Source organism: Thalia democratica, chromosome 9 (assembly GCF_965202585.1).
Source record: "Thalia democratica chromosome 9, ktThaDemo2.hap1.1, whole genome shotgun sequence".
NCBI lineage: Eukaryota > Metazoa > Chordata > Thaliacea > Salpida > Salpidae > Thalia > Thalia democratica.
In genome coordinates, this window is record NC_139173.1 from 7243531 (window position 1) to 7263457 (window position 19927).

Here is a 19927-nt window from a genome sequence, read left to right on the forward strand (position 1 = left end):
TATGTATCAAAACGAAACTATTTTAATTTTTTTACAAAACAAACACATTTATTTTGCGTTTTGTTTTTGCTTTATTAAACCTAAAGTGTAACACAAACAAGGAGTTTTACAATCGAAATCCTTTAAAAGTTTTAAATAAATATTAGTAAACAAAAACATACACAAACTATCTTGTAGATATAAATAAAAAGTAAATAGTGTTTAAAACCTTTACATTTTAGTTAGGTACACTTAAAGAATAACAAAAAAAACAAGTATAGAGGCATTTTAAAAATATTAAAAAGTAAACATCAACTATTTAAGAGTTTAGAAAAAAAAGAATATTATACAAAATAAAAGTTAAGTTATTTACCATTCAAAACCGATCTAAATATTTTTTGTTGATATTTTGATAAATTGCAGCAATATCTAACAGAAATATTATAAATTTAAACACAAATAAAAATAAAATAATTTAAAGGCGGCGGTGGTAATGTTAGAAGTAATTTTGTCATCTCACAGATCAGTGAAGGTCAAGAGCAACGTCACCTTCTTCGTTCAAAATTGTCGTCCTTGCAAGAGCTTCTGTCACTGTGTACGGATCGCAATTTGAAGATGGTCTCCTGTCTTCCAAGTATCCCTTCTTTTCCTCTCCAACCTTTATAACATTGTGTTTACAAATAAAAAAGTAATCGTATTATTTCAATATAATCAAGCAATATTAAACAGTGGCATCACGTGATGACGTTATTGGTAGTACGGAACTAAAAAGCTAATTAAAACACATTGAACTTAAATGAATCATAATATTTAATGTTGTTATAGAACATAAAACGTTATGAATTAACTTAAATTATTAACACAAATAACCTAAGTAAAAATTATAAACGCGTTCCCTGGTATATTTATATAGGCAAATAAACTTTTGAAGAAATTTTTTTTACATCTTTTTAAGTTAAACTAACATGTCTGGGTATTCTGATGGAAGCCTGCCTGTTGGCAACTCCTGATGAAAAGTCGTAAATGTTTGAAGTTTCATGGAGACCGGTCAATCTTCTCATGTTGTCTCTTCCTTGTTGAGGATCGTAAGCTTTAATGTGGTAATTGTGCCTCTTTGAAAGCTTCTCTACTGCCTCATTGATTGCGCTGTTGTTAAAAATCAAAATTAAATTAAATCTAATTTTCGGAATGATAATTTGTTTATTGTCGTAAACAAGGATTGGTAAAATCAACTTAAAAAAACGCTTAGTATATTTTTTTTAAGTTATTTTTTTATGAAATTTCTACTACTTAAGATGTTAAATAAAGTATTTATATTGTATTTATGTGTATATAGTAAATATACAGTACTCACGCAATTCCTCCTTCTTTTCTCATTGCTTCAGTTGAGTAGTTGGCATGGCAACCTGCACCGTTCCAGTCACCCTTCATTGGTTTGGGATCAAACGTTGCTACGACACCGAAATCTTCGCAAACTCTGTGCAAAAGGAATCTTGCCACCCACAAATGATCCCCCATTTCAATTCCTTCACAAGGTCCCACTTGGAATTCCCACTATTTAAAAGATGTTTTTTGTTAGTAGGTAGTTTATTTTATAAACAAGTTCAGTTATTTTAATACTACTTCACTTTTGTTAATTAGATTATTTTCCAGTTTAATTGTTTAGCTGTTTGTTAAAACTTAGTTATATAAACTTATAAAGTTTAGTTTTTATTTAGCAAAAACTTTACAATTTCTTTTTAAAATATTTTGTTAGTATGAAAGATTATTTTTGTTTGTTTTTAATAAAATAAACGTTTTTAATTGTAGTAAAAACTAACCTTTACTTAGTTAACAATGGTTTTATTTACAAGGTTAACAAACTGAATAAGCATTTAAAGTTATTTAACATTTTTGTTATGTAAACTATTATTAACTTAATTTGAAGGCCGAAATAAATTCTTTTTCTATCAAGCGTTTTTGTCAACAAGAGCAAATAAATGTTTACTTTGCTTACTAGTATTAGTGCTAATTATGTTAACAGAATGACTAAGCATCTTCTAAAAATCACTTAAAATAATTGTTATATAACCTTTTATCAATATTAATGTCAAGGATTAATAAAAAGTTACAATCATTTTATCGTTTAATTAAGTTTTCATGTGAAAGCAATGTTAATGAATTTAAACTAATTTAACAATTTTTTTTTGATAGCTAGGTCAACAAGATGATTAAGCATTTCAAAAGCAAATGATTAAATTAGTTGTTATGTAAACCGTTATCTATAATTACAAAGTTGCATATAATTAGAATATCAAACACTATTTTTTAAATAGGTAATTTGTTAAAAAAGAAGTTTTGAATGCGTATCGAAAGAATTTGTGTTTTAACTGTTTCATATTTTACTACTATAAGCACTAGTTATAACAATATTTTTAAGATCTAGATAATTTTTTTACAATATTTACAAAATAGATTTATTTTCTTTATTCAAGTTGGTTATAAGTGTTATCTTGATAACAGATAACCTTATAACAACTGAATATGTAAAAAACACTAACACTATGATTATCTATTGAGTAAATACTCATAGTTTAAATTATCTTTATAATTACCATTTAACCATTTTTAATTATAGGTCACTTATTGTTAAAGAATGTTTAAAATTATACTAAACTTTTTAGAGTGTTTACTCACCTGAGCAGGCATAACTTCAGCATTGGTACCAGAAATTTTTACTCCAGCAAAAATGCAAGCTTTGTAATGAGCTTCGACAATTTCACGACCGTATACATTACCAGTTCCAACTGCGCAGTAGTATGGCCCTGAAAAAAAAATTATTATAAAATTAATATTCGTAAGATGTATAATTAGTTTCTGAAATTATTTTATTTAAAGTCTTGGCTTTGAACATTTTAACAATACATATTTCAAAGATTTTATGGTATACTTTTTAAGTAATTTTATCCTTAGTAGAAAAGTCCTACCTTGGGGTCCGGGGTATCCTTGTTTGGGCCAGCCAAATGGGTGTGCATCAACATCGAGTAAAGTGTACTCTTGTTCCAATCCGTACCAAGGATGAGAGTCTTTTACTCTTTCCATTACTTCCAAACATGTTTTACGGTTGTTAGTTGCTAGAAAGTGTTGAATTATATTTAAAATCAGTTTAAATGTTTAGTATTTTATGTAATGACGTTAAAATATGTTTTAACTACTTTTTCTTTGAAAAATACATTTGATTTTTTTAATATAAGCAACAAAAGAAGTAGAAATAAATATTTTTCTTAATTAACTTTTTTCCTTACTTGTTTAAAATGGTAAATTAAAATCTATAGCAAAAAAAACTAAACATTAGTTTTGTAATAACATTTAAACAAATACAAACCTACAGGTTCCATGATGTAATTAAGAACTTCACACATGACTAATTTATGGGGGTTTCCCCTAAATGGGTCGTTAAACATGGCAACTGGTTTCAGGAAACAATCAGAATTTGAACCTTCAGCCTGTCCTGTTGATGATCCGTCAAAGTTCCATGAGGGAAGGTCTGAAATAAAGCAAAGTATACTTTAAACTTTTTTTATATCATATAATCATATGTAAATACAAAAAATAAATTAACGATGGTTTAAAAATCTACCAGTTTATTGCACGTTTTGTTCAAATTAATTTCGGACAACTGTCCTTCATCAGTGAAACTTTAAAACTCTAAAAGTGTTAAAGTTTCACTGATGAAGGACGGTTGTCCGAAATTAATTTGAACAAAACGTGCAATAAACTGGTAGATTTTTAAACCATCGTTAATTTATTTTTTGTATTTACTGATGCAGGGGAAAAAATCACTAGTAAAAACAATTGACTTGTGTCCTGGACCGATTAGCGAATTATTTATAAATCTTGATATAATCATATGGTCAGTAAATGTTTTTATATAGTTTTAAGTTGGTATTTATTATTTTTTAAAATCAAAACTTGAACATATGCTTATTTAGCTCAACCAATTTTTAATATTCATATAATTTTTAAGAAAAGGATATTTCATAGCCAAATAAAATTCAAACGAATCAACATCTACACTTTGTAATGCTTTGGTCAGACATTAAGTAAATTTAAACTATTAGTAAAAATATTATATAAGTCTTTTACAGTCGACGCTTGTTCGAAATATTTTAAAGAAATGTGGTAAATCTCACCAGCTACACTGTTTGGTGATTTGGTCAAACTTCTGGTCTTACATCTGAGGCTTTCTCCTGATCCATCAATCCAGATGTACATTGCCTGGACTATCTGGTCATTTGTGTCCAGAGCCATGTATTTATCCATGGCGGTCTTGTTTAACAAGGCAGTTGAAGGCATTATGAATATTTGTGTTTTTACTTAAAACTCTGTTAAATAACAACTTTAAGTAAAAATTTTTAATTTTTAATTAATTCTTGCTTTACGGATATCAAATTTGTAAAGCATTAAACTGTATTTACTATGAAGCATATTACTAAAAAACTAAATTTATATTAAACTTAAAAAACAATGTACTTATGAAGAGGCAAAGTAAAAAGTTTTAAAACGAAATATACTTTAAACTACGTTCTCTACAGTAGTTTTAGTTTTTTTATATTATTATAATTTTGTTATGAGTTATGTTGAAAAAAAAAAGCTATTTTTAAGTTATCATTCTAAAGTCACTGTTATTTAAAATTGCCCTTATTATTTGAAATGTTAATTGACGAAACGCAAAATATTTTTTTATCTTAATACTCCTTTTATCTTAAGCTTGTGTTTGTTGGAACAAAATTTTTCTAAACAAACAAACAAACTCTGAACAAACTATGTTTGAAAATTTTAAGCAATAATTTTTCTATTTCCTACTTTAACCTAAATAATAAAAACAAATGTATTAAATTAGTTATAAAAGTTTCGTAATAAAGTTTACAGTTTAAAAAAATATATATAAAAGAACGTTGGTTTGACATTAAAATTTATCATTAATAAATAAACTTGTAACTTTATTTATAAAATCTGCTTCCTAATAACAGCACTTGTTTTAGCAAGTTTAACCTTTATTTCAAAAACAAAATTTTAACTGTTTTCAACGCAAATGTATATTTATATAACATATCATATACAAGTTTGAAATTAAATTCTTTCTGCTCATAACCAAGTTATAAGCACAATAATGAGTATGTTAACTAACGATTTTTGAAAACTTATCCGGTTTTAACATTTTACATCAGGTAGCTGAGTCATTACTTTAATGTCTACTTTAAAGCTTGCATTTTAAAAAACAAAAACATATAACTGTTTTACTATGAAAGTTTGCACAGTTGATAAACTTATATTAACTTAATTTTTTTCGCATGGAAAATATTTAAATAATGATAGGCGTTTTAAAGTGTGTGCTTTAAACAAACATGTTTCTTCTGTTGTACTTAACCACGTGTTTAATTACCGCTATATCGTTTGCTAGTGTCTAGACTGGTTTAAAATACTTTAGGTATAGTAACGAAAAGCTTAATGTTTATTTGGTGCAGTAATTTTCAGGTTTTCAAGTTAGAATAAAGTTTAAATAGATGGTATTAAATTGTTTAACTACATTGAAAACATAAGCTTAAAATTAATTTTAAAATATATAATTTAGTTACAGTTAAGGTGCACATGTTTTTATTGTAATGTTAACTTTACCTTTTGATTATTTACTACTTTTAGTTTGATATTTGTCTAGCTGTTTTAAATTCAGTACTTTAATGATATTGTTAATTAATGATATAAATATATAAAACAATTATTAAACATATTTAAATATCATAGCTTTAAGTTTTAATTCAAAAAAAAAAAAAAAAACTTAGTTTAAAACAGAGTATATATTATTTTATACATAAAAAGTTAAACAAACTTTTCCATAAACGCATCCAAAGTTGAATCTTTGTTTTAGTTAATTTTTAAAGTTTTAAACTTTTAAGCCCAACAATTATCTAACTGTCCAGTTTTACAAGCTTTTCAGAAAACTGTTTGATGATTGGAAATAATTTCAGGTTTATATACAAAAATTACCACCGCTCTACAAACACACACTTCTCTCATTTCTATCATGACGTGTTGTTTGACCTCATGACTTCTGAGTATTGCAACTTTTGAAAGCATGATTTGCAAATATGCCGCATTTCCAAATCGAATGACCTGTACTGAAACAAACTCAATTGTGTGTCAAGTTCAAATTCCATTTCAAACCAAAAACGTATGAATTTAAATGTTTTTTGTATATAATGCCTTTATATACAAATTCAGATAAAATAAAAATTCAAAATTTTTTTTACAAATAACAGTATAAAATAAGTTTGCCTTAATCACTTAAGCAGGACTAATAGTTTTTATTCGTTTTAAGGACACCTTATAAAATAGTTAATTAATAAAAATGTTTGCAATTGTATAACTTAGTTTTTAAAACTGTTTATCATGAAGTTTTCTTTAATAATTAGTTTTTATCTGTAAATACTTTAAAATAAAATTTTGCACAATAAAAATGTTATAATCTTAATTTGAAATAATACTTAATAACAAAGTTTTTGTTGTACGCTTGTAATTTTAATAATTTATTGTAAACGAATTGTAAAACCTAAACTAGTGATCAAAAAATTCAAAATAACTTACTTAAAATAAAATTGATTTTTAATTATTTATTAGAATTATTTTTATTTTTATTACTATCAAAAAAAGATTTATAAAGTATTCGAAGTGTGTTAAAATTAATAAACTGAAATTTATTATTGAAGCTATTTTAATTTTCTGAGTGGGTTGCATGTAAAGTGCACGATTTTAACATGCTTGACGCATTAGCTTGTACAAGCATTCCAAATTATTGCATTTCGTGTTTTATAAACTTTGAGACATAAACTAAATTTGCAAATGTACTTGATAACTTAAGAAACTTTGTTTAGTAAGTCACTACGCCCTTAAGCAACACATTTACGTTATTGTCGTAAACATTTAACCTCTATACTTATAGTATTATTAAGCGTAATCACAAGTTTAAATTGTTGTTTACAACAGAAACTTAAAATACTAAGGTTATAACTTTAAGTAAAAATGTTTTACATTTATATTCAAATAACGATAACTATTATTTTAACTTAACTTGCATTAGTGTTTTAGTTGCGTTATCACATCATCTGTAACTACAATACACAATTTAACTTGAAAATTGTTTTACAACTTGAAAATAAAGGATGCGTTACAGTTGTAATTCAAAATTTGCTGTCAAGTTTTATATCTGGTGTTACAATTCGTACTATTGATTAAAATTACTGTTACAAGTGTAATAAAAAGAGTTTAACAATATAACTTTTTAACTACAGCATTGAAAAAAAAAAAATTAACATCTATAATAAACTTTTTTTTATGAAAATAAGCTTCTTAAAATACGTTTTCTTTTGACTTAAAACAATACAATTATTCATAATATACTAATTAAATGGTATAAATTTTATTTACAAAACTAAGTATTCCATAGTCACGTGTCAAAACCTCGTGGCTCGTAGTAATTTTACGTAACTTCCACATGGAGCTTTATTTTTGTGAAATATATAACACCCTTGTTGTATAAAATCGAACAAAGATGCTGATGGATAGTTGATCTAGAGGATTTTTTCTATTTCAACTTAAAAAAGCAATTTTCTTCCTTAAACTAATTTACTTTTAAATTGTTTTAAAAACAAATAGTTTAAAAGCAAGTACACACGTAAAGAATTTGTCTTTAATTAAGTATAAAAACTAAGTTAAAAGTCGGTAATTTTACTATATTAAAGTATATAAAATAAACAAAAATTAAACCAAAGTTTATTAATTGCGTTTAGAAAGCTCATGTATAAGGCGTGGGTCGGAGCATGCAAGTACTAAAAGAAGAGAAAAAAGAAGGTAATAGATTATGTCGACTTCAGTTTTTAAACACTACATCTACTTGGTATAAAGTTTAAATATTAATTTTGGCATTTGGTGTAGCTCTGATAGGGGTGATTTAGTAAATGTTCAGAAAAATAATAAGTTAAAAACTGTTTTTAAATAGAGCGTTGAAAAGGAAGTGAATATGATGAAATAGAAGAAATCAAGTGTCAAAACTAACCAGTATTTCTTAAAAAGTTTACAGGAATGTTGTAAATGCAAATAAGTTTATTGTTAATATAAAACTCTAATAAGTATTGAAAATTCTCTTGAAATTTTCTAGTTCTTTATCTTGTTTTGAATTAAGACTTGGTTATGTTTGATTCATAGTCTTGAATTTCCGTAGCAATTGTGTTATAAATAATAAAAAAAAGATTAAGTGAAAATTAATCTAGTCTTAGCAATAATATACAGTATTGAAATATAAAAAGAAAAGAACTTTTCTTAACAGTCTACAATGTAACTAAAAGTTTATTCAAAGTTATATTTGTCTCATAGGAATAACTGTCTTTAATTAAATAACCGAGCTAAAGAATCTTCACAAATAATTACCGTTACTCATCAAAATATTTAAGAAAGTTGTATAAAAACGTACTATAACTACATATCATATCTTTCTGTGAAACAATTTCTATGCGTACTCCTGTGCATATGTGCTTTTCACAAAAATGTTTTTATTTGTAAACTATTTTACTTACTGTTGTTCATTAAAAAACAGTTATAAAACATGAAAAAACAAAATTATTTAATAACTTTTTGAAATTTAAATTTAAGTGGTTTAACGTTATCAAGGAAAAAAATTAGTACTATTTATTATTTTTTAATGTTAAAGTTAACATATTGCCGTAGAAATTCAACTTATAAACTATTTGTAAAGTACATAATTTTCCATAATTTTTGAAAAATTCATAAGTTTTATAATTTATCTTTAAACATATTTTTTATTTAAAAAACTTAAGCAACAACGTGTTATAGTCTAATTACAAAAAAAAAAAAGTACTTTTACTAAAAACATTTTTTAAACACTCAGGTTGTTTTTTAAAGTATAAGTAAGCATGCTCTGTGTTTTTTTACACGATTGTAGTTGTTTAAGGATGAGAATACTGTATTTATTTAATTGTCGTTTAAAAACACCTTTATTTATTTAATGTTTAAACTCATCCATTTATAATTATAGAAAGTAAATTATGCTCTAGTTTTGTTTTTATTTACGTATTAACAACTAAGATTTAATTATAATCTTACAAAAAGTGTTAAAAACAACAATTATTAAAATACTAAAATAACATCACTCTAAGTTGTTGTAAAATTATCATACAAAACAAAAACAATTTACAAATACTAACAATAAATTCAGAAAATTTTATTTCAAGTTGAGTGTTATTTTTTAATTTTCTGTTGGATGTCTAGGAGATCTTATGAAACCTGTTTTACGATCGTGGTCTGTAAAGTTTGCATAAGATCTTTTTATTATTCAATTTTTCAAGTTAACCTTTTACAGAATATGGTTTGTTAATTTTTTTTTTCATTCAATTCAAAAACTTTACTTTATATGTTTAAGTTGTCAATTGCTTGATCTTTTGACTTTTTTATTTATTTTGGTGGCTTCTATCCGAAGACTAGCAGTTTACTGCTTTAGTTTTAATTCCATCTTTATTTAACCCAATGTAATGTAATCGAAATTGTTCATTTCAATTCGTCTTTACAAATATTTTCTAGAGAACATTCACTTTTGTTTTGTAATTGTTTAATTATTTTTTCCAGTTATTGCTTTGTTTTAGTAACAGCTATTATAAAGTATATTGAAAATAAAAAAAACACAGTGACGTTTCACCTACGTTGTAGAAAATGTATAATTTTCTAAATACACTATAAAAACATCATTCGAATATTTTTTTAAGTTTAAAAAGTTTAATTCTAAAAATTTAAGTTTTAATTAAAGTAAATGGTTTTATTTACATTTTTGTAATGATTTTCAAACTTGCATTGGTTGTTAGTATATAAAACAAGTTTGATGTTCCTTATTTTTTAGATTGTTATAAACATGATGGTTACAAAAATTAATACTCGCCAGACACTTCGAACTACTATGTTAAAGTTTTCAAGAACAAAATATAGTTGATTGTCAGATATCTCAATACTTCAAGATTAAAATGCAAATGGTTTGTATTTGTTTGTTATATACATATAAAGTAAAACACTCTAAAAGTTTACGTATTTTTAAAATGATATTCTGTAATTAAATTTAAAAAAGGTTTAATAAACGGTTTAGGTGAGTAATGGATATAAAAGGTATAAATTTTATGTTAAAAACTTTTAAAAACTTTTAAGTACTAATATTTAAATTATGAAGTCACAGTAAACTTGTTTAACTTTTAGATTTCTAAGCTTTAATTGCACTTGATATTTTTTTAATGACTTTTATTTGATGTGTACTTATACACCAATCTGTTTGTAATTAATTTTCAGTTTTTATTTATGTTTGAAAACATAATCTTCTTTTTAAATTGTTTCTGATAAATTAAACATGAAACAAAACTACTAAACAACACCCTTTACAAAAGAAAACAATGACTAACATTTTAAAAGTATTAAAATGTCTACTTAGTTTTTTAAACAATTCAGTTATAATAAATAAAAGGTTTAAATGCATGATAATTTCTTCAACGGTTTAACATATTTAATTAATTTTTTTAAAAGTAAGTTTGTTTCAAGTGAACCAATAGTTTTAAAATTAATTATTTTTTGACTTTATTAAAAAGTTATACAAGTTTGAAGTTTTTTATGTATCTTTACAATTCTACAGACATTGATGAGAATTTTTTTAATCTATTTGCGTAAAAAAATATTTTGTTTGTATAAGAGGAAATAGTATCAATACAGATGATTAAAACATTAGAATTTTTAACTATTAATTAATAACTCCTTTTAATTGATCAGTTGTATTAAATGTGTATTTTTGTATTATGTTTTGCATCAGAGCTCTATTGCAGAGACTTACCAAATATTTTTAAAGAACTTTACTAAATGCGTTTGTTGAAAATACAACAAGTTCAGCACTTTTAGGAAATTCATTGTTAGCTAATATGTTATAAATATTTGAGTTGTAAAATTTATAATTTTTTTCAAAAACTTAATCAGTAATTATGCTATAGTTTTGACCTAAACAACATCGAACTAGATCACGTGTTAAAACCTTGTGGCAAAATCTAACTTTACGTAACTTACACATGGAATATTTTAAAACAAAACTTGTTTTATTTTACTATTTTATAATTTCTAAGTTACGTAAATCTTTATAAAAGGACTGATATTACTTAATAATAAACAAAGAAAGAGTAAAGTTTTAGCCTAGTTATCAAACTTGTCTTAACCTAAAAAAATTACTTTTTGTTACTACCACATAGGTTTTTTTGATTTTAAGCACTTATTTTATTTTATAATTTTTTCTATAACTTAATTTTAAGTTATGTAACAATATAATTACCTTTTTTGTAAATAAATTTAGCTTCAAGGTTACTTTATTGTTAAAGTTTAAAATAAGCTTTTAAATTTATCTCAATTGAACCTAGGAATCATAAAAAAGTTTCAAATTAAAACATAATTTAAACCTCTTTAAAGTTTATCCTAGCAATCAAATCTCTACTTACCGAATCGAACATTTAAAATTTTTAAGTTTGTAAAAGTATGTGAAACACTTTGAAACATTTTAATTTTTTTCAAGGGTAAATCTATATAACTACTTTTTATGTTATATTTTTATAGTTTAAGTGTTTTAAGTTTAATACATATAAAATTTTTGCTTTATCTTGCTTTTAACCGTTTTAACTTATGTAAAACAATTATCTATAAAAGTTTTATGAAACTTTAGAGATAAGAATATATCTAAGTGTAAGTAAAATTTAGTAAAAGAATTTGCAACTTGTACGCTATTCTTGTAACTCAACTTAGTAGCAAAGCATTTTTATTCGTAAATACGAAAATAGTTTCTTTTTGTTTTAGATTTAAGCAAATAAACTGTGTGTGTTTGTTAGTATTTTTTGAATTGCAAGTTTAAAAAAATAGTTTTAATAGATTTTGAAATATATGTTTTGTTTTGTATTCCATGCTACAAAACGATCATTTTTTATAAAAGTTAAAGGTTTGTATTAAACCGGTACAAACATAAACTTTTGATAAATTTCGTAAAGTATCACGTTTTATTTAATTTAATGTGTGCAAATGACTATTAAGACAACTTTTTATGCTGTTTTTCAACAGATAAATACTTAATTAATCAGTAAAATGTTTAAAATATTTTTATAGGTTTTTTGTCAGTTTGTAGAGAAAACAAAGGTATTTGTATACCAGTACAATTAACCAGTATACCTAATTAATAAACAAATACTTTTTATTTTTGAAAATGCATTAAGTTTCATCAAAGTTAAACAAACATAAAACTTTAGCAAGTCATTCTAAAAGACCAGATTAAAAAACAGCATGCTTTAAGCATGTTAAAGTTTTTTTTTGAAAATTCTTGTATTGAAATTGTTTAAGCGAAAAACCAACGTTAAATAGCAATGGTTTTACAAATCAACACAATAGCTGAGTTTATTGTTCCAAAGTCTATTGCTAAAAACACAATGTGGAAACCATGATAACCAAATGTAAATTTTATTTTTCATTTCGCAACACTTTTGAAATTCAGCACGCCTATTGTTTACAAACCGCAACTAATTCACGATTTAATCACGAACTGATCACGCATCGTCTATCCAGTTTTTAATTGCTTACTAGGAAATTTCATTGCTGCTAAAATATGAAATTATTTGTATTTTGCAGCAATCGGAAATAAAAAAAGTAATGAATCATTTTTGAAAACACACGATATTTATGAATTTGTCTAATACTGTTATTATTTTTAATTGCTGTTAGTCGCAAATTCAAATATTTAGTTTATGGTTTTTGCAAAACTTGACATTGAAAGTATAAACAAGGTTTATAACTTTTTTTGTATTAATTTCCAAACTTCACTAGTAATTTTTACACTTTTGTTATCGTGGCTACTTGAATTTAATAACAATTAATACTGTAAAATGTTTTTAATACTCGTTTCCTGGATATGTAATTGTAAAAATACTACTGAAAAATAATGTAACTCTTGGCTTTATAATTATTTACATAAATTTAGGTATTTGTCTGTTTAAGTTTTTAATTTAGTTTTCTCTTTTTTGTCTAACTGATTTTCTAAAACTTATAAAATAATTCTACAACTTTAATTATTAAACAATAGTTGAAAAACAAAGTATTTAATGTTTTTTTATGGAAAAGAATTACATAGGAGTTGGTTACTTCCAAGGTTTTGTAGTACGTATTTAATCAATAAAGTATGTAGAAGTTGGTATCTTACAAATAGAAACCTTTATCTTTTTTCTGGTTTCTTTTACTAGGTATGTTTGTGAAATCTTTACTTATTTAGACCTTACATGATAAATACACATCATTCGTTTAGTTTATTAATAATATTAATTATTTTCTTTAATAACTTTTTTATTAAACTGAATCTTTTTGTACTTCGAACAGCGGTTTGAAATATTGCTGATAATGCATCATTTTTTTATCATGTTAATAATTTTGTTTGTATTCTACATTAAGTGATTTATCAACAAAACTTTCTTATAAATAATTAATCAAACTTATGCATACATTGGTTTATAATGAACTTTGGCATTCTAAATAAGCTATAAAATTTATATTGATAACTTATTAACTTATTTCTTTGTTTATTCTCTAGGGAAGCTAAATTACTGATTTACTACCACATAACGTGTTTTACCATTCACGTTATGTATTTGCTAATTAACTAGTTTTATTTTAACGATGTAATATTTCTATGTTTACTCTAAAGGTTGAGAAATTTAAGTATTTGTTTTAGTTGTTTGTTGTTCTAATTGAAAAGAAAGTTCAAGGCCATGCTGAAAATGAGGTAATTTGCTTTTTTTTAAGTTAAAATTTCCAAGACTCTAGAGTTTTTAAACCTTTTTTTAACTTCAATTGCATTATACCAAACATTCTTGTGTGATTTTAAACAGAACTCGATAAAAGTTTTAAAGTAATAAAATTAATATTGTATGTTGCTTCTGTTTGCGAGTATTTTTAGCTCTCAGAATCGTTTACATTAACATAAAATTGAATTTTTATCGTTAGCAAATTAGTTTTAAACTTTCATAATTTATACTTTGTCGTACTTATATCAAATTTTTAGTTACAAGGATGTAAAGGTATAATATATATATAATATTCATATTTATGTTAAAAGAGTCTAAAATAAAAACTATATCACATAATAAATTTTAATTTTTTTATTTCAAATTTTAATCTCATTATACATCATTGTTTATTACCGTAAAACTAACAATATTTTTATTAAACATTTATATATTTAGCGATTTTTAAATAAGTATTCCATGTGTAACTTAAGCAACTTTCAATAAGTAACAGTCATGTGTTAGAATTAAACTTTGTTACCTGATCTTAAAATGAGTATCCGCATTGAAAAAGAGGTAAAAAAAATATTTTGATAAATTTGTTAATTTCCCTGCATCTTCATTTACTTTTAAAGTTTCAATGCTATTATCACGTTTTTTATTATTTTCATTATGACGTCCAGTTTTCATCACTTTTTTTAAAGTTTTTGAATTTTAATTACTGTTTTATTTACTTTTTGATGTAAATAAAAAAATAATCAAGACCACTTGTTTTGCTTTATCTGTTAGAATTTTCTTGATTTTTTTCTAAAACTTGTAATTGTAGTACATTAGATATCCTATTTGTGATTTTAGTTTTTTCATTATAGTTTTGTCATCAAATATTTTTGTATAGTTGTTATGTTTGCGATTTTTTTACTTTGGTCATAATTGACATAAATTTGACTATTATTTCTTTAAAAATTTGTTTCTACCTATTTTTGTTTACTTCGTCGTACTTATTTCAAATTCATGCTAACAAGCAATTAAATTTACTAAATTAACAATAATTAAGTGTAACGAATCTAAATCATGAAGTGCACCCTAACAAGTAATTTAAAAACACAACGCAATTCTGCTTTTCATATTTTGTGTTTTTTTTTTACATTTCGCTATTTTTAATTTATATATGAGTTACGTAAAGCCTATATAGTCCAAATATTTTATTTATAAAACTTACGTAACTTGGAGGTTATACAGTTTTAAAAATTACTTTTAAATTAAATCACAACGTGGAAGTTACGTAAAATATTTTTTGAACTTAACGTGACTTAATATTTATGTTCTCAGATTAAAGACTCCATGTGTAACTTATGTAACTTCCACATGGTACTTTTATTTATCACGTGATTGTATAAACTTCATTAACAACTAAACTCTTTATAAGTCAAAACTAAAGTTTCAAATGTCCATGTGTATTTTATGTAACATCCACATGGAATATCTTATTGCCATGTTTTAGCAGTACTTTCTGTAATTGTTATATTTTTTAAAGGTTAAAACTAAAGTTTGCAAATTAACTCTAGTTTATTTTAATAAACCAACTCATTCATTCAACAATTGTTTCTATTAAATGTAATTGATTAAAGTTATTTTTTATCAAGTATTAAGGTGAACTAAACTTTTTTTTATATTATAATTACATATATATTAAAAACTTTTTTTAGTACTTTTTAATGTTTATTGAAAACTTTATTAGACTATTAGTACACAAAATAAGCTATTTTGATTGTCCTATTTTCATCAGACAATATCTATTACACACCAAAATTGTTAACTTAAAGTAACAAAAAATTCAGAATCTGATTTGTTAAAGCAGTACTATTAATAAAACCTATACGACTACTTACTAAAACTTGAATTTAAGATAATAGTTACGTATTCAAAACTTAATTTTAGGTTTAATACAATGTTAAAAAACTAGGATTTTTTATTTAACAACAGCTCGAAACTAGTAGTATTTCATTCTTTAGACATTTTTTATTAAGAATTTATCTTGAAGCAGTATTTCTAATAGAATGTTAAGAAATTTACACTAAACATTTACTTTACAAGTATAATATATTTCTAACTTTTTTAAAGTTTTTTTCTAACTTATTGTACTTTTGTTTAAATTTCATTAAAAAAGAACAACAGTCTAAACTTTATATTATTATGTTGTATTTAAACTTACAGTTTGAATGCATTTAAATTTTTGAAAAAAAAACAAACAGCTGAAATTTGAGGACTGTTTGTACAAACATTAAAGCAAGTATAATTTTGTCACGTTATGACGCACTTAAGTGCAATTCCATGAAAATTGTGTTGCAATCCAAAAATTATGTTGCAATTCTTTTGATAAGTGCTAGATGACTGGAAACAACTAATTCCATTTAAGTTTATAAGTCTTTAAACAATTTGTTTGGTAAATTAAATATTTAAGTAATTTTTATTGCTTTCCCAACAGAACTTTTTACATGAATATTTAGTTTTAAACCTCATCCTTAAAATCAGGATTTATATTGAATTTTAAGTGTTTATTTGCATTTTTTTCTGTTCTGCACAAAAAACAGTTTTACTCTACATGTTTTGTTTTAAAGCTACCACTAAAAATTTTATGACTTTTTTAGTATGAATTCAAATCCTAAACTACTTGGTAAGCAATACAGTTTTCATTTATTTATTTTTCAATTAACCCAAAGAGTCTTTATCTAAATAGAACTAACCTTAGAATAAATAAAGAAAAGTCTTTGTAAATTATAAAGACTATTAAACTAAAGCTACTATTTGTATAAGATATATACAAAACAAATTGAGAATTGTTGTGTGTGAAAGGCTATTCTAAACTAATAAACGTGAAATGGTAAAAAAATATGTTTACTTTTTTAAAATACTTTCTAAACATTACAACGTGAAATTTTTATTTTCTATAAACTCCAAAATTTTATACTACCACTGTGTTCATCAGGTTTATTTCAGCATTTCAAATGCTTGAAACAATACTGAGCACAATATTTGCAAGAAATGCAATACTGAGCATAGTGTTTGCATTTTTGAAAAAAATGCAATACTGAGAAGTCTATTACAGCTTTTAATCAATTTATTTTAGTGGATATGGAATTTGACTTGGAATGCAGTAAAATTCATCGAGTAAATACAAACTTTTTTTGAAATGCAGCATATTTGCAATCACGCAAGTTTAGAAGTTGCAACATTGAGTTTAACATAAGGTTAAAAAATACGTCATAATGGTCAGTGAAAAAAGATGGTAGCTTTTTATGGACAAAAATGATTAACATTTTTACACGTGATATCAATTTTTTAACTTTTTGTAAAATTTTTGGTAAGGTCTTGTTTTTTATAGTGTTTTTAAAAAGAGTTTTATAAAAGGACCAGTTATATTAAATAAAAATTGAGTTAAATGTTTAGTGTTTAAGTTTAGTAAAATAAAGTATAAACTATTAATCATAATATTTTAGTTATAAACAGTTATTTTTAAAGTGATTGTTTTCAAAGTACAATTTTTTCAAATGTTAATGAAATTATTGCTATTAAGTTTTTTTGTTGTAATATCATTATTTATATTTTATTATAACTTCACTAGCAATTGTTTATAAAACGTTAGTTTATGCGTGATTAACTTTGTATCAGAGTTTAAATTTTATGAGAAGATTAATTCTCGTATTAAATCTGAATAAACATTTTTAAACAATTTTCTGTTTTAGTAAAGCTTTTTCTCTGACTAAAATTTGTATAACTTTTTTATAGACGTGACGTAAAATGATTAAATTTTTATATACCATAATAATGATGATTTATAAAAAAAAATTATAAAAAATGTTTTAGTTTTATTTACAGATATATATGTATAAGTTATTAGTCTACTTTAAAATAGAACACATTTGTAGGATCTATTTTGATATTTTGTTTGAACTGTTATTATATAAAAACAATGTGAAACATTTTATAAAACTTTATATTTTGCTTTGTAACTTTTAAATTCACTTACTTTGTATTAACCATTAACAATATTTTAATTTTGCATTACAGACACATTATTATTTATTTTAGTAATGAGTTAAAATATGATAAAAAACACGTTGTAATATTTGAAATTCATTGTCAATGAAAACATGGTAAGAGAATTTAGTATTTATACCTAATAATTGGTGGTTAAAAACTTTTATAATTTCGATTGTTTGAGAAATATTTTGGCTAGTAGATTTGAAAAGCGTAGATTTTCAGTACTAAAAGTTCAAATGAAAATACAATAATAGATAAATTTTTGAAAAAATTGAGACAAAATAACAAGAATACAATTTTACATATTAAATATATCAATTTAATGTTTATTAAAATTTTGAAATTTATAGCTTATTCATCAACTTAATAAGGTTTTTTGTTAACGGAATTTTTATTTTATTTATGTATTATACTTTACTTTTATAGAAAAAACTTAAGACCAATAAGATAAAGTTTAACTAAACTTATCATTGTAATTATTGGTTTAGTTTTGCTATAATTATGTAAATATTATGTTTATTGATTGATAAAAATGGCTAAAAATGTTTGGCTTAAGGATCTGGTGTACGAAAAATCATTTTGGTAGTCAAATCTTACACCAAACACTTTTACAGTTTCCTACAGACTGAAAAACTAAACTTTTTAATCTGAAATTTTAAACCCTATAAAATAAAACAATCAATAAAATGAAAGAATAGAAACGAAAACTAAACAAACCTTAATTTAGTTATGTGTCTACTTAAGAAATTTTTATTCATAATGTACTCCCAAATTTGTCTAATAAAATAAAAATGAAAATACAGTCTAAGCCTAAAATTGAAAATAAAAATATAGAAAATTTTTAGACTTACAATATTAACTTTAATTTAATTTATAAAACGATAAAAATAATACTAAAAATACTTGAAAAATATGCAACAACTTTTTTAAAGATGGTAAAATTGTAACAAACTGAAATACTTTTACGTTGAATTTTATCAGTACAATACTAACAGAACAATCATAACAGAATAACATTAGTCTTATTGTCCTTAACTTTTCAGATGACGCAATGTTAGACAAAAAATACACAAAATACATATACCTAAATGACAACGAAAATTTAATACAGAACTTATAAATTGTATTATACTTAAAGTTTAACTTTCATTTATAATTGATTGAGATACTAAAGAAGTTAAATCTGAATAAAAAAATATAAAAATATTTTACAAGTTTGATTACTTTAAAAGGAAGTTAATTTAACCTTAATCTCAACTAAAGTTTCATAAATATTAGTATAAAAATAAGTACTTTAACAATTATACGCTATGCACTAAATGATAAAAAAAAACAACAAAAATGAATAACAATAACAACAAAACATTTCTTCTACTAGTATATTTATTTTTATAAATTTTCTAACCTTAAAAAAGTAACTATAAAGAAGCAAATAATGTTTCAGAATAAAAAAAACGTTTTAGGTTTCCATAGTTTATTATAAGCTAACCTGAAATAATTATATAAACTAACCATTTATTTATATGCTTAAATCTCTGTGAAAAAGTACATATGTAACTGTACTATGGGCATACTAGAGAACTATACATTTAAAAGGTAATTTTAAATGTTCTGAAGTTAGTTTTAAATAGTAATTCTAATAAATAATCTAAAGAGTATATAGTTCAGATAGAAAATGATGCAATTTATACTGAACCACTATTATTGCAACCAAAAAAAATATACTTTTGAACAAAAGCTTTTAGGAATTAGATGACAATTAAAACTATCATACTAAACAAAAGTAAATAAACAAGTAGCAATAATCACATATGATTTTGATAATCACTACTTAATATATTATTTTTAAGTTTATCCTGAAACTTTCCAAAATAACTTATATTTTTTAAACATAATATTAGATCAGTCCATAATTTACTACCTTGGTAAGGTAGCAATTTGTCACTACTCTTGTTGTTGAATCTATGTAGGAAATAATTTGTTTGTGAAGACCTCGTATGACAATTTGGGATAATTTTAACATTCTTAAA

At 23.9% G+C, this 19927-nt stretch overlaps 1 protein-coding gene across 1 annotated transcript; it reads right to left on the bottom strand.

The window, feature by feature from the left end:
• Positions 1-230: 230 nt before the first annotated feature.
• On the bottom strand, positions 231-4329 carry LOC145844502 (glutamine synthetase-like). The gene is made up of 7 exons (XM_082951902.1): positions 4152-4329; positions 3344-3505; positions 2946-3092; positions 2656-2783; positions 1334-1533; positions 945-1125; positions 231-637 (listed from the first exon to the last, which is right to left on the bottom strand). The coding sequence occupies exons 1-7, from the start codon at positions 4312-4314 to the stop codon at positions 503-505; spliced, it is 1116 nt and encodes a 371-aa protein (XP_082808028.1). The 5' UTR covers positions 4315-4329; the 3' UTR covers positions 231-502.
• Between the last annotated feature and the right edge of the window lie 15598 nt (positions 4330-19927).